This window comes from Coregonus clupeaformis, chromosome 13, assembly GCF_020615455.1.
Source record: "Coregonus clupeaformis isolate EN_2021a chromosome 13, ASM2061545v1, whole genome shotgun sequence".
NCBI classification, from domain to species: domain Eukaryota; kingdom Metazoa; phylum Chordata; class Actinopteri; order Salmoniformes; family Salmonidae; genus Coregonus; species Coregonus clupeaformis.
Genome location: NC_059204.1, coordinates 13,357,966 through 13,373,214, shown reverse-complemented (window position 1 = coordinate 13,373,214; position 15,249 = coordinate 13,357,966). Strand labels below are relative to the sequence as shown.

At 42.6% G+C, this 15,249-nt stretch overlaps 1 protein-coding gene across 1 annotated transcript in view; it reads right to left on the bottom strand.

Moving 5' to 3' along the window:
- Positions 1–15,249, bottom strand: part of ncapd3 (non-SMC condensin II complex, subunit D3) — a 42,966-nt gene that overhangs the window by 27,178 nt on the left and 539 nt on the right. Inside the window, exons 2-18 of the mRNA XM_041893810.2 lie at positions 13,615–13,781; positions 13,060–13,222; positions 12,733–12,905; positions 12,373–12,543; positions 12,200–12,261; positions 11,991–12,078; positions 11,704–11,837; positions 6,983–7,055; positions 6,719–6,844; positions 6,372–6,624; positions 6,210–6,248; positions 6,008–6,100; positions 5,822–5,895; positions 4,767–4,901; positions 4,186–4,406; positions 3,804–3,995; positions 3,412–3,509 (exon numbers count right to left, since the gene is read on the bottom strand). Of these exons, the coding sequence (XP_041749744.2) occupies positions 3,412–3,509; positions 3,804–3,995; positions 4,186–4,406; positions 4,767–4,901; positions 5,822–5,895; positions 6,008–6,100; positions 6,210–6,248; positions 6,372–6,624; positions 6,719–6,844; positions 6,983–7,055; positions 11,704–11,837; positions 11,991–12,078; positions 12,200–12,261; positions 12,373–12,543; positions 12,733–12,905; positions 13,060–13,222; positions 13,615–13,781 (2,262 nt within the window). The remainder of the gene's footprint in view (positions 1–3,411; positions 3,510–3,803; positions 3,996–4,185; positions 4,407–4,766; positions 4,902–5,821; positions 5,896–6,007; positions 6,101–6,209; positions 6,249–6,371; positions 6,625–6,718; positions 6,845–6,982; positions 7,056–11,703; positions 11,838–11,990; positions 12,079–12,199; positions 12,262–12,372; positions 12,544–12,732; positions 12,906–13,059; positions 13,223–13,614; positions 13,782–15,249) is intronic.

The window sequence follows — 15,249 nt, the reverse complement described above, 5'->3', positions numbered from 1 at the left end:
GTGTTCTTCTGCTTGCAAGCCCCCCCCTTTTCCTCCAAACATAACGATGGTCATTATGGCTAAACAGTTCTATTTTGTTTCATCAGACCAGAGGACATTTCTCCAAAAAGTACGATCTTTGTCCCCATGTGCAGTTGCAAACTGTAGTCTGGCTTTTTTATGGCGGTTTTGGAGCAGTGGCTTCTTCCTTGCTGAGCAGCCTTTCAGGTTATGTCGATATAGGACTCGTTTTACTGTGGATATAGATACTTTTGTACTGGTTTCCTCCAGCATCTTCACAAGGTCCTTTGCTGTTGTTCTGGGATTGATTTGCACTTTTCAAACCAAAGTACGTTCATCTCTAGGAGACAGAACCCGTCTCCTTCCTGAGCGGTATAACGGCTGCGTGGTCCCATGGTGTTTATACTTACAGATGAACGTGGTACCTTCAGGCGTTTGGAAATTGATCCCAAGGATGAACCAGAATTGTGGAGGTCTACAATTCTATTTCTGAGGTCTTGGCTGATTTATTTTGCTTTTCCCATGATGTCAAGCCAAGAGGCACGGAGTTTGAAGGTAGGCCTTGAAATACATCAACAGGCACACCTCCAATTGACTCAAATGATGTCAATTAGCCTATCCTAAGCTACGAAAGCCATGAAATCATTTTCTGGAATTTTCCAAGCTGTTTAAAGGCACAGTCAACTTAGTGTATGTAAACTTCTGACACACTGGAATTGTGATACAGTGAATTATAAGTGAAATAATCTGTCTGTAAACAATTGTTGGGAAAATGACTTGTGTCATGCACACAGTAGATGGCCTAACTGACTTGCCAAACGATAGTTTGTTAACAAGAAATTAGTGGAGTCGTTGAAAAACTAGTTTTAATGACTCCAACCTAAGTGTATGCAAACTTCCGACTTCAACTGTATATATACACACACACACACACATATACACATACAGTGGGGAAAAAAAGTATTTAGTCAGCCACCAATTGTGCAAGTTCTCCCACTTAAAAAGATGAGAGATGCCTGTAATTTTCATCATAGGTACACGTCAACTATGACAGACAAAATGGAGAGAAAAAAATCCAGAAAATCACATTGTAGGATTTTTTATGAATTTATTTGCAAATTATGGTGGAAAATAAGTATTTGGTCAATAACAAAAGTTTCTCAATACTTTGTTATATACCCTTTGTTGGCAATGACACAGGTCAAACGTTTACTGTAAGTCTTCACAAGGTTTTCACACACTGTTGCTGGTATTTTGGCCCATTCCTCCATGCAGATCTCCTCTAGAGCAGTGATGTTTTGGGGCTGTCGCTGGGCAACACGGACTTTCAACTCCCTCCAAAGATTTTCTATGGGGTTGAGATCTGGAGACTGGCTAGGCCACTCCAGGACCTTGAAATGCTTCTTACGAAGCCACTCCTTCGTTGCCCGGGCGGTGTGTTTGGGATCATTGTCATGCTGAAAGACCCAGCCACGTTTCATCTTCAATGCCCTTGCTGATGGAAGGAGGTTTTCACTCAAAATCTCACGATACATGGCCCCATTCATTCTTTCCTTTACACGGATCAGTCGTCCTGGTCCCTTTGCAGAAAAACAGCCCCAAAGCATGATGTTTCCACCCCCATGCTTCACAGTAGGTATGGTGTTCTTTGGATGCAACTCAGCATTCTTTGTCCTCCAAACACGACGAGTTGAGTTTTTACCAAAAAGTTCTATTTTGGTTTCATCTGACCATATGACATTCTCCCAATCCTCTTCTGGATCATCCAAATGCACTCTAGCAAACTTCAGACGGGCCTGGACATGTACTGGCTTAAGCAGGGGGACACGTCTGGCACTGCAGGATTTGAGTCCCTGGCGGCGTAGTGTGTTCCTGATGTTAGGCTTTGTTACTTTGGTCCCAGCTCTCTGCAGGTCATTCACTAGGTCCCCCCGTGTAGTTCTGGGAGTTTTGCTCACCGTTCTTGTCATCATTTTGACCCCACGGGTGAGATCTTGCGTGGAGCCCCAGATCGAGGGAGATTATCAGTGGTCTTGTATGTCTTCCATTTCCTAATAATTGCTCCCACAGTTGATTTCTTCAAACCAAGCTGCTTACCTATTGCAGATTCAGTCTTCCCAGCCTGGTGCAGGTCTACAATTTTGTTTCTGGTGTCCTTTGACAGCTCTTTGGTCTTGGCCATAGTGGAGTTTGGAGTGTGACTCTGAGGTTGTGGACAGGTGTCTTTTATACTGATAACAAGTTCAAACAGGTGCCATTAATACAGGTAACGAGTGGAGGACAGAGGAGCCTCAAAGAAGAAGTTACAGGTCTGTGAGAGCCAGAAATCTTGCTTGTTTGTAGGTGACCAAATACTTATTTTCCACCATAATTTGCAAATAAAATCATAAAAAATCCTACAATGTGATTTTCTGGATTTTTTCCCCCTCAATTTGTCTGTCATAGTTGACGTGTACCTATGATGAAAATTACAGGCCTCTCATCTTTTTAAGTGGGAGAACTTTCACAATTGGTGGCTGACTAAATACTTTTTTCCCCCACTGTGTGTGTGTGTGTGTATATATATATATATATATATATATATATATACACACACACACAGACACCAGCCACTCAGATTTCTTTACCAGCTAAAATATTTTTGACATAATTACATCAAAAAACAGACAACCATACTTTGTAATGTTTCTAAAACAAGAATTGTATTAGTAAGAATTAATGTGGTATAATGCAATTTTATATTATTTTTTTGTGACCCGAGTCTTTTAACAAAAATATCAGATGAGACAAAATATTCAGCTGCCCCTTTAAGGGCAGGATGTTACCATGGTAACTTGGCCACTCCAGTTGTCATGTGTTAGATTTGAGATCTGACTAGGGCGTCTCTTCGCTATCAGCTGAAGCAGCAGACTCAAAATAACATTGAAAAACAACCGAGCTTGTGAACAAAACAATTTAAATAGCCAAGAGACACTTGGAAAAAGTCTCAATTTGTAAACTTGAGTAAATTAGACCAACTTTTATGCTTGTGCGCAGCACCTCCAAAACTAAATATATCAGCACTTCACTCAGTACGCACAGCTCCTCTGCCAGGCAGTATTGCTGCATGAGGTAGGATATAGGATGCATATTTATTTGTACGATTAGCAGATATGAAACAAAATGGCAGAAAAACTGCAACTCACATGTGCTCATACTTTACTTTTTAATATTTTTTATTCGCGAATGTAATGCTCGCACTGTAGAGCCCTGCAAATTGACCATCCGCCAATGTGGCTGGTGAAATACACATTCTTACCCGCCAATAGCTAAATCTAGCCGCATTTGGCAGGTGTTCATTTTATGTCCTGGAAGGAGCCATCTTGACAGCTCCTCCTGTGTCATCCCATTCAAAGCAACTTAGACACCCACCGACAATCCTGCTCTTGGTGTCTTCGTTCAGATGCTCGCCGATGTCCCCGATCACGCACAGGATGTGGCAGGATGTTGTCACTGTGACATTCTTTGACCTAGAAAATAAAACATGACAAACACAGGAGAGGGGCTGTTTGAAAATACACAGCCTCCCTTTCTTGACATAATGAACAGTCTGTATAGTGACTGGATTGGTGAAAGCCATGTTGTGAAACCTCTTTTCACCCATCACGTTGTCTAAGGTCAGGAAATACTTCAAGGAAGGGAGGAAGAAAGGATGCATTGTCTTAGTATTAAGACATGGCCAGAGAGAGGGTCGGATACATTTATTTACAAAAAGATCATAAATACTGTAAGATATATTTCTCAATAGCCTGATCCACACTGACCTGACCAGGTCGTCCCAGGCGTCCAAGATCTTTCCGTAGTCGAGTCGGGGGCAAGAGCTGGCAACTTTAGAGAGCAGTAGCCACGCCCCGGCCGCGTGCTCCGCCTCCGTGTGAGAGATGAGGTCGTTGATGAAGGCTGCGGTGAACTTGTTCTGCTTGGACCACACTGTGAAGGCCCTGCTGAAGTACCGGCTGTAGAGGATGAGGAATGCAAAGGTTTAATAAAATAAACTTAGATACACTATGGAAGTTAATTGTTCAGGTCAAATTTTTGTTTGAATGTTAGATGTATGATTAATACATATTTAATATAATATTGGCTGTGGGGAGGTGCACTTTAATTAACATGAAGTCCCCGAAAGCAGCATGAAAGTGCACCTACCCGAGGTCCTGGCAGAGGTCACACAGCAGGCCCAGCAGGTCCCAGGTCAGTGTCTGCTGGGCGTCCTTGTAGCTGTAGGAGCCGTGGCTCTTCACCTGGCTGAGGATGGTCTGCTCTAGGCACTCCAGGGCCTTCTCCTGGACCGAGCTCTCTACGTCCACCACGGCCGGCACCACGCCCCGCAGCCACGCCTTCTGTACCAGGCTGTTCTCTGGGTGGACCTGAGTGGAGGGGTAGGCACAGACACGGGTGACATGAGAAAAATATGGAGGAAAGAAAAAAGAACAGAGGAGAGTGATTGTGAATGACTGAAGTTGGCTATACTGGCCAGAGATAGAGAGGGATCTACAAGGCTCCTAGACCTTATGAGCCGGTTTCCTGGACCATGGAAGCGCCATAGATGAATAGGATGGAAGCGTTGATCTGCTCATTAACAATATGGCAGAAGCTCAACTAGACTAGGGCAGTGTTTCCCAACTCCAGTCCTCAAGTACCCCCAACAGTACCATGGACTAGAGGGTAGTGGAAGGCCAGGCAGTGAGCAGTGCCACCCAGACAGACAGACAGAGCTAGCTACTCACAGCGAGGAGGTCCATGAGGCACTGCAGGGCCTTCTTCTTGACAGACAGGGCGGGGTCACGGGTGCGCTCCGACAGCACAGCCAGGTTCTCCTCACTGAGCATGATCACGTTGTGCTTCAGCAGGCCCATCATCGCCTGGACACAGTGAGGGTTGGTGAGATTTTTTAAAAGAGGGGGTTGGTCGTATTTGCACACCTTCTATTGCCCCAGCAGGTGCAAAGAGTAACAAGCAAGAAATGTGCGTTCCACAATCTGTGTTTTAACCCTTTGGGGGAGGTGGTTCTACTAAGCTAACATTTTGAATTGTATTATGGTCATACCAAGAATCATTTAGATATTTGATTTTGAATGCTAGGACCCCTTCAGGTATTTTTTATTATTATTTGATTAAACATTGAATTTGGCCTTACTGCTATTAGCCCATATAAATGCAATGAATAACAGAGTCATACATGGAAAAACTGTCCCCAAAGAAATCTTAGGGGAAGTTTGTTTTGAAGTGTCTGTCCTATATCTGAGAAAAGAAAGATCAGGAAACATAGACAGACATATTTAACCCCATTTTTGTAGGCACTAAACTACTTCCATATATACTTTCATTCATGTTTTAAAACTGGTACCAGGCTACCTTCAGGCGAGTCTTGTGAGCGTCCTAGAGCACGTGTTCAAGAGTCTCACCTTTCCATAAAGGGGTCATAAAAGTGTATAGGCCAAACCCTTCGGACGCTACAGATGTTTTCTTGAGAAGACCGATTTTTGGGACGTCTCATGGTCTGAAACACCACTGTAGCTCTGCCACCTTTCACTGATTTCGGCGGATGCAGTGAATTGAGACGCAGCCCATGCAAAAAGCCAGATATTGCTAACAGAGATTTCTTAAATGGGGATTTTTTTATTATGCTAATTCCACTTCCCAGGGCCGCAGAAATTGACTCAAGATGGTTAATGGCATACAAGCACGCAAGAGGAGCCTACAACTTTTTTTAAGCCATGTCAAGTCAACTATTGACACACTGTACAGTACACACATTAAACAAAGACATTGAAGTACGTACCTGCAGTGCACACTTCCTCACATTGGTCTTTGGGTCACTCACACGGCGCTTCAGTAAAGCCATTGTGTCCTTTGCTAAAGAAAACACAAGCATCACATTACCATCAAATACTGAAATCATGTCCTACCTAACAATGGTTTGACTAAATAACTAAAAAGCCTTAAAAAAATAAAAAGATAGACTTACACTCAAAACTTGCATTGTCATTGTTTGTGATCTCAATAGTCTTGAAAGGTAAAGTCTTGAAAGTTTTTTGGGTGGTCTGTGAATTTAAAGTGCCTAAAAAAGGAAAGGAGCAGGGCACATTGAGTTTGTACAATGAAAGAAAGAATACATCAACAAAAATATCCAACTGTATTACTGGATTTAAAGCTGTTGTAGAGATTACCATCAGATCCGTCAACCTCCAAGACAGTCTGCGCAGATGCTAAAATTGATAGAAATGACAAACTACAGTTTAGTATGCAACTAGTATTCGGTGATTTGTGCATGTGCACATACATGCATACGTGTTTGTTTGTGTGAGAGTGAATGTGTGTGTGACTCTCACTGGTGGAGAAGAGCTCTTTGACGCTGCGTGTGGCGTTCATGGAGGGCAGCTCCAGGCACTGGGACAGGCAGGTGAGGGCGTGGCCTCGGACTGTGGGCGAAGCGTCTGAGCGACGGCCAAACACCATGTTGTGGACCAGGAACCTGTGGGGCAGGAAGGAGACTAGTTCTGGGTCCACATTTTCATTTGCTTCCCTCTCTGGCTGTTCCAGCAGAGCCATGGCCACGTCCAGAGCAAACATCCGGTACGCCACCTGGGGGAAGACAGCAGAAAGATTAGACCAAGTTCAGGTGCAGTTCAAAGCCAACAGCTCAAAGCCCAACTAAGTCATACGTGACAGAGCTTACCTTTGATTGTCTGGAGTAATCAAACAACCACTTGATAAATGACATGTAGTCTGCACAGGGCATTTTGGTCAGCAGCTTGGCCACGGCCTGGGCCCCATGCGTACGGTAGTCTGTCTTGTCCACCATCTGGAAAATCCATGCCAGGACAAAGCTATTATCTAATGTGATCCAATGTCTTTATGAGTAAATTCTCTTTGAGAGCTTGGATTAGTTCTGAATTGACTCAATTGTATGGATTTCATTTTCAAGTTAATGTAGTTTTACCCGGAAGCATATGTGCTGCAGGAGGATCCGTAGGAATGGCAGTGCTGGCTCTTTCAGTTCATCAACAACGTGACTATGATGAGACACATAGGGTGAGATCCGTTACAGCACCTAGCGATATGCATTTCAAACTGCAAACAAAAAACTTCAAGGGTTCTATAAGTCCATACAGGAGTGCATGTTATTATTTTATTATGTTTTTTTTGGGGGGGGGGGGTTAAAGATTCTACATACATACAGGTAGAGGGGAAAACAAACTGATCCCCTATCGCAGTCGTTCCAAAACTGTGGGGCGCGCCAGGCAGGGCACGAGGATCCCCCCCAAAAAACAATTTAATACATTTGGAGAAAAAAAAATGTGAAGGAACTCAGTCCGGCTTTCAACTTATTCTTGAAAGTTGTAATAGTAGAAAGTACAAGTCGCAATTTCAAAATTAGGTAGTGCATCATAAGTTTTCCTCGTCATGTCAGTCATTGCATACCTTAGAGAGCCATTTATAACTTGTCATAAATGTCTAGATCAGGGGTGTCAAACTCATTTTAGCTCAGGGGCCACATGGAGGAAAATCTATTCCCAAGTGGGCCGGACCGGAAAAATCATGGTATATATAACTTAAAAACAACAACTTCAGATTGTTTTCTTTGTTTTAATACGATCAACATACAACATAAAGCTGGAGCCTGAGGACAGTGTGTCCAAAATAGTACAAGCACAACATCACTATTAATCATAAAACACGTCAAGTTTATTTGAAAATTCTAAAGAAAAAGAACACACAAACACACAATGCCTCAGTGATTAACAGAACTGTTTCACAGATCACAGAACTATATCAGGGTGTCATTTCTCAGGCAGAAATGTAGATAAAAATAATGAAATCCTGTTCCCCAAACAAGTGCAAGAACCACAGAGTCAAGAATAGGTTAAATATACAAATAAAATAAAATAAATTAAAAACAATAGCACATCAACATAAAAACATATAAACATAAAGCTGGAGCCTGAGGACAGTGTCCAAAAGCACAACATCACTATTAATCATAAAACACCTCAAGTTATTTGAAAGTTCTGAGGACAAAGAACACACAAACACACAATGCCTCAGTGATTCACAGAAGTATATCACAGATCACAGAACTATATCAGGGTGTCATTTCTCAGGCAGAAATGTAGATAAAAATAATGAAATCCTGTTCCCCAAACAAGTGCAAGAACCACAGAGTCAAGAATAGGTTAAATATACAAATAAAATAAAATCTATTAAAAACAATAGCACATCAACATAAAAACATAAATCTGAAAGCGTTGCTCAAACTCCCGTAACAGTCCAGTTATTTTATCTTTGAACCGCTTCATGTCTGCCACATGTTGGGTCGCGCACACATTTTTCAGACAGGGGAAGTGAGCTGCATCACCACCGGCAAGTTGCGTCTCCCACAATGACAGCTTCAACTTGAAAGAACGTATGCTGTCATAATACTGCGTGACAACTTTGTTGCGCCCTTGCAGCTGTTTGTTCAAGTTATTCAGGTGCTCTGTAACATCCACCATAAATGCAAGGTCCGGCATCCATTCTGCGGAATGAAATTCTAACACTGGTTTGCCCTTTTCTTCCATGAACTGTTCAATTTCTTCTCGTAAATCAAAGAAACGCCTCAGCACAGCACCTCGGCTTAACCATCTTACCTCAGTGTGGTATGGCAGGCCATAGATGTGGTCTTTCTCTCTGAGAAGGCTGTCAAACTGACGGTGATTCAGGCTTCTGGATCGGATGAAATTAACAGTTTGGATGACCACCTTCATGACGTTATCCATCTTTAATGACTTGCAACACAAAGCCTCCTGGTGCAAAATACAGTGAAAAGTCAAAAAATCACGTCCTCCATTTGCAGATTGCACTTTCTCTCTGAACTTTGTCACAACGCCTGCTTTTTTCCCGATCATTGAGGGCGCACCATCTGTAGCCAGGCTGACAGCGCAGGACCAGTCCACTCCGACCCTGTCCAGCGCGCCGACAAGTGCGGTAAAAATATCAGCTGCTGTCGTTGTATCTGTCATCAGCACCAACTCCTCGGTGACGGTCAATGTGTCATCAACTCCGCGGATGAAAAAATGGCCAGTTGTGCAACATCTGTAATGTCCGTGCTTTCATCAATTGCAACCGAAAACGCAATAAATGACTTTACTTTTTGCTTCAACTGGCTGTCCAAATCCACTGAAAGATCGGAAATCCTGTCTGCAACTGTGTTTCTTGTCAGGCTGATATTTGCAAAAGCCTGCCGCTTTTCAGGGCACACAATCTCCGCTGCCTTCATCATGCATGTTTTTACAAATTCACCCTCACTAAATGGTTTTGAAGCCACTGCGATTTCATTAGCAATGAGGTAGCTAGCTTTCACTGCAGCGTCACTGATGTCTCGGCTGTGAGTAAACACAGACTGCTGTTTCTTCAGACCCGCCAACAGTTCATTCACCTTCTCTCATCTCCGCTGTCCTTGAAAGTTGTCATATTTGTCGGCATGAAGACTCACAGTGGCGACGAAGGTTATATTCTTTCAGCACTGCAACATGCTCTGAACACACCAAACATACAGCTTTCCCATTCAATTCCGTGATTAAATAGGATGACCATTTTTCTTGGAACACTCTGCGTCCACTTTTCTCTTTTTTGACAGAGACATATTGGGGCAATGAGGGTGCCAAAGCACATAATGTTAAAAGTCGTAATAAATATCGCGGGCAAAACAAAGTAGCTCATTGGCTGCACGTGCTTGACCTACTTGCTCTGCCCCAGTATAAACAGTTTGCTTGCTTAACACAATTGCTATTGCGCCATCCAGTGGACGCATTTGGAACAGCGGTTTATTTTATAGAAAAATTGCAGCGCATTTTTATACTTAAATTTTTTTTACTTTTTATTTATTTATTTATTTTTAATCATCTCGCGGGCCGGATTAAACCCGTTTGCGGGCCTGATCCGGCCCGCGGGCCGTACGTTTGACACCCCTGGTCTAGATCAACTAGCCCATGTCAGCTGAAGTTTTTTAGCTAGGTTGGTTAGCCCATAGATTTTGTTGCAATGTTTGAGTCACTCAAATATCACATGAATACACATTAGACATGTATAGAATTACAGGAAATGGGCTTTAAACCTGCAAAATGTGCAAGGGGTGTGAACAGTGCTTGTGCCGATAGAAATAGACATTGGGCGCATGCACGGAGGCGGAGCGGAATGTTCCATTGCTGGAAGGGGGGCCTGAGTGAAAAGGTTTAGGAACCCCTGCCCTACCGCATCAACCCCTACGCTCCAACAGAGCTCAGGAGTGCATGTTTATGTTTTAAACATTATCGGTGCATCCCAAATGAAAGTAGCTTCCGATCCACATAATTCTTTGTCTGTACTGATGTGAAGAACGGAACAGGTACAACCAAATACTCCCAGGTGATATCCGACCACCAGTGAGTTACATCCGACCACCATATTGCCTTCACCATAAGCAAACAAGAAAAATGCACATTCAGAGGCAGCGTTTCTCGTGGCCAGGGATTTTAATGCAGGGAAACTGACATCCGTTTTACCTTGTTACCAGCATGTCATATGTGCAACTAGAGGTGACAAACCTCTAGATCACTTTCACTCCACACAAAGAAATGCATACAAGGCCCTCCCCCGCCATTCCTTTGGCAAATCAGACCATAACTCTATCCTCCTACTTCAAACTTACAAGCAAAAAGTCAAATAGGATGTACCAGTGACACGTTCAATACGGAAATGGTCCGATGAAGCGGTGCTAAGCTACAGGACTGTTCCGCTAGCAAAGACTGGAATATGTTTCGGGATTCATCCAATAACATTGAGGAGTTTACCACATCAGTCACCGGCTTCATTAATATGTGCATTGACGATGTCATCCCCACAGTGACCGTAAGTACGTATGTATATACCGCAATCAAAAGCCATGGATTACAGGCAATATCCGCACTGAGCCAAAAGCTAGCTGACGCTTTCAAGGACACTAATCCGGACGCTTCTAAGAAATCCTGCTAAGACCTACGACAAGCCTTCAAACAGGCAAAGCATCAATACAGGACTAACATCAAATCATACTACGCCGGCTGACGCTTGACGAATGTGGCAGGGCATGCAAACTATCAATGATTACAAAGGGAAACCCAGCCGCGAGCCACCCAGCCGTGAGCTGCCAGCAACGCGAGCCTACCAGACGAGCTAAATTCCTTCTATGCTCGCGTCAAGGCAAGTAACACTGAACCATGAATGATAGCACCAGCTGTTCCGGAAAACTGTGAGATCTGTTCCATCAGCCTTATTAACCGATGTGAATAAGACCTTTAAACAGGTTAACATTCGCAAGGCTGCGGGCCAGATGGAATTCAGGATGAGTACTCAGAGCATGCACTGACCAGCTGGCAAGTGTCTTCAATGACATTATCCCTGACCCGGTCTGTAATACCAACTTGTTTCAAGCAGACCACCATAGTCCCCGTGCCCAAGAACACCAAGGAAAATGACTATCGCCCGGTAGCGCTCAAATCTAAAGCCATGAAATGCTTTGAAAGGCAGGTCATAGGTCAAATCAACACCATCATCCCAGACACCCTGGACCCACTCCAATTCACATACCACACAGCCCTCACCCACCAGGACCAAATGAATACCACCTGTGTTTATTGATTCATGTCGTAAACTGCCATTCCTTACCTGACAAAGCCGATGGCCTGGACCCGGGCAGCGAGGACAGCTTGGGTGGGCATCATGAGGGAGGGCTTGCCACTTTCCCCTTTGCTCATCATGAGGATCACATAGAGGACTCTGTGGAACACCCGGCGCAGAGACTGGGGAGACAAGTCAATTCAACTTTACTATTCAACAACAAAGAACCAGAGCTTAAACTCATTACGGTAGTAAGTCTGTACCAATGCAGATAGCAGACAGATAGCAATGTTTTGACCAAGAAAGTTGTGTTGTAGATGTATTTTCCTCAATACCACTTTCTCATCCCCATGATTGGAGGAGCAGAGTAACCACAATCCGTAATAGGCCAACTCAGGCATTGTCCTCATGTCATCGATATCCCTGGACACAGATCAATAACGTTTTTTACAAATAAACAGAGTAAATAAATAAATGAAAAATCATGTTGAAAATATTCAAGTTCACAAAGAATAATAGATTGTGTGTATGTCTGTGTACTTACTGTCCAGCACCAAAGGTCAATTCTCCAATAACAGGCTCAAAGTTAGTCAGCTTGGCGAACATCTAAAGTTGACAAAGAAGATTCAGTTTTGAATGGTGTCACTGCTCAACATTTCAATAGACAGCGAGGTCAAAACCACCTAGCCTATAGATACCAGCACTATCCAGCAGTACCTGTACACAGTTGTCTGCACTCTGTGGCTCGTCCTTCAAGGGAAATTTTAGGAGGAGCCGGAGGAGGCTTTTCACCAGGAGGACGACTCCCTCTCTGATCTTCAGGAGGTCCTGGGGAGACAAATGGACCTCCTCCTCCTGTTCCTCATCCTCCACCTCATCTACTTCCATCTGTTGAGTGAGAGACAAAGACACTTTAGAATTAACAAGATGAGTAACCTTGGCAAAATTGAAAGATCTTTGAGATTTGATCAGTGTCATTATACAAGATTGTGTAAGATAAGACAGCCCCAAGTATGAAAACAGAGAAATGCCTGGACATAAAGGCAATGGAGTATTTCCAGTGTATCTGTGACAAACCTCGTCATTGTCCTTGTCTTTCCTGTGAGGTTTGGACCGTTTCCCGTCAGCCTGAGAACTCTTCAGGGAGTCTTTCTTGCGCTTCTTGACCAAGCTCTGGGGCCAACAGTTGCTCACGGTGTTCAAGCAAGTGTCGAAGAGGATTTGGTGGAACACTTTGTTGACCACACTACCTGTGGAAGACAAACAGAAAGGCAAGACCAATAGACAGACCGGAGTAAACACACATTCACAGAGTAACCTTCAGCACACAGGAAATTATTTTCACCTGTCCACATTAGGTCCTAATCAAACATGGTTCTGAATTTTACTTAGTACAGAACATACCTGGGATTCCCAGTAGCAGTACGTAGAGGGAGGATGCCTGAAGAGCGCTTATCCTTTGCTCAACGCTGGCTGTTTTGGACTTCCCTCCCAGGACAAAGTACGACAGCACCGCCACAAGTGACTTGACAGAGACCCCATTGTCACCGAACACTGTCCAGACACTCTAAAAATACAATCACGGAATCAGGGGGATGATGAATCAGAGTACATTCTATGGATTGCTTCTCTGTAACCGAAAAGTTCCCAACTTTCAATTCAAACCCATCTGTAAATTATCATAATCATTCAGTGTTTCCCCTATACGCATTTAGCAGTGGCGCACCGCGCTGCTAAATCGTGGCCTCCACTGCACCATTTTTTATTATAATGTAGATGTACACCCCACTGTTTGCAGTAACTTCTTTGTTGTTGTAATATCCCAAATGGACCTGGCAGTTTCAACATTACAATTACAGCTTTAAAGGAGTATGCTACAAGTACTTGACGTTAGGGACAGCTAAACAGAAAAGACAATGCAATTTGCAAGCTAAACTCTTTTACTAAAACAGTTCTTACTTGTGATGTGCCATCAGTTCCTACAGTGGACACCTCAGTGTCCATCATATAGGGTAGCAGGTGCCTGTACAACATTTTGAAATCCTTGGATCCATTTTTTATGACAATGGCAGCATCCAGTGGTTCAGTTTCAGTGAATTCAAAATCCCACACAGCATCAACCCAACCTGCACAAAAAAGACCAATGAATATTAGTTTCAACTCTTTACTTGACCCCAAACTCTGAACAATGAATGCAAGACTGACTTGACATGATAATAATCAGCTAGCTATCATGGGGCGATTCCACGGCAGCTGGAGCGTAAAATGTTTTTGGCATCTCAGATTGTTCTGGCAATGCTCACATAGGAACTTCAAATGGGAGACAGGACGTTTGACATGCTTTTAAAATGTGTATTACAAACCACTTCATAAAATCATGAATAAAGTGGCAATTTTTGGCAATTTTTTGACTTATGCATGCCTCCTGTAAGTCCTTATGATCCGTGAACAGTACATGATGCAGACAACATCTTGGTCATCATACTCCTTATAGTGTACTCTAACATATGGAGTATGTCTACTCTAGATTCTGAAATACACAGTCACATTAATTTATTCAACATTTAAAAAAGTCGTATGAATATCTCAAACTACCCTTTTTGATTTTGTTTATTTTAAGACGTATTGTTTTGAACAATATATACGCTCTCTGCTAAATCTAAAGTTCTGATCAATTTTATGAGCACCACCAACACAGTGAATGGTAAATGGATTCTAAGGGAACTCCCCCTGCTGGTGATTTGCTGAATGTGCAATTCTAAAGGAGGGCTGTGATTGGATGATGACCTATAATGTCAATTTCTATGTATAAAATGGGTCATACCATTATAAGTACCAGAGAGCCCACTCTAGAAATTGTATGCGTTTGAAGAGTATATTGTTTCAAACAATATGTCTAAAAACAAGCTAAATCAAAAAGGGTAGTTGAGATAGTCATATGAATAGTTTGAATGTTGAAGAAATTAATGTGAAAATGTGTATTTCAGAATCTAGACATAATCCATATGTTAGAGCACAGTGCACACTATACGGAGTATAACGATGACACAAATATGTTGTCTGTATCATGTACGGCTTACAGATCATAGGGTCTTACAGGAGGCATGTACTATATGTCTAAAAAGGGCCTAAAATGGTCATTCATGATTTTCTCAAAAATGGTTTGTGATACAAACGCAAAAATCATTTCAAATATGCTTCCTTCAATGAAGTTTTGCTAAATTACGTAAATGTAAATGAAGTTTCTATGTGAGAATTGCCAGAACAAGAATCTGAGATAAAGTTACCCCGCTGGCATGGAATCGCCCTATACTATTACTAAGTGACATAGGCACTTGCAATCATCTAACAATTTGCATTACATTCAGAAGTCACAAACATCAGTAACGTTACCTATAAAACATCGATTTAGATGAGAAATCAGAAAAATGTTAGCGTTAGATCATGAGTAGGCCTAACGTTACTGTATTTAAAACACCGCTTATTCTTAGGCCTAACGTTACATCATGATGATACTTTGTCAAGTCATCAGTGTTGTAGGTAAATGTGAGATAATTATATTATGTGAATGTTGTGAGATAATTATATTAGGTA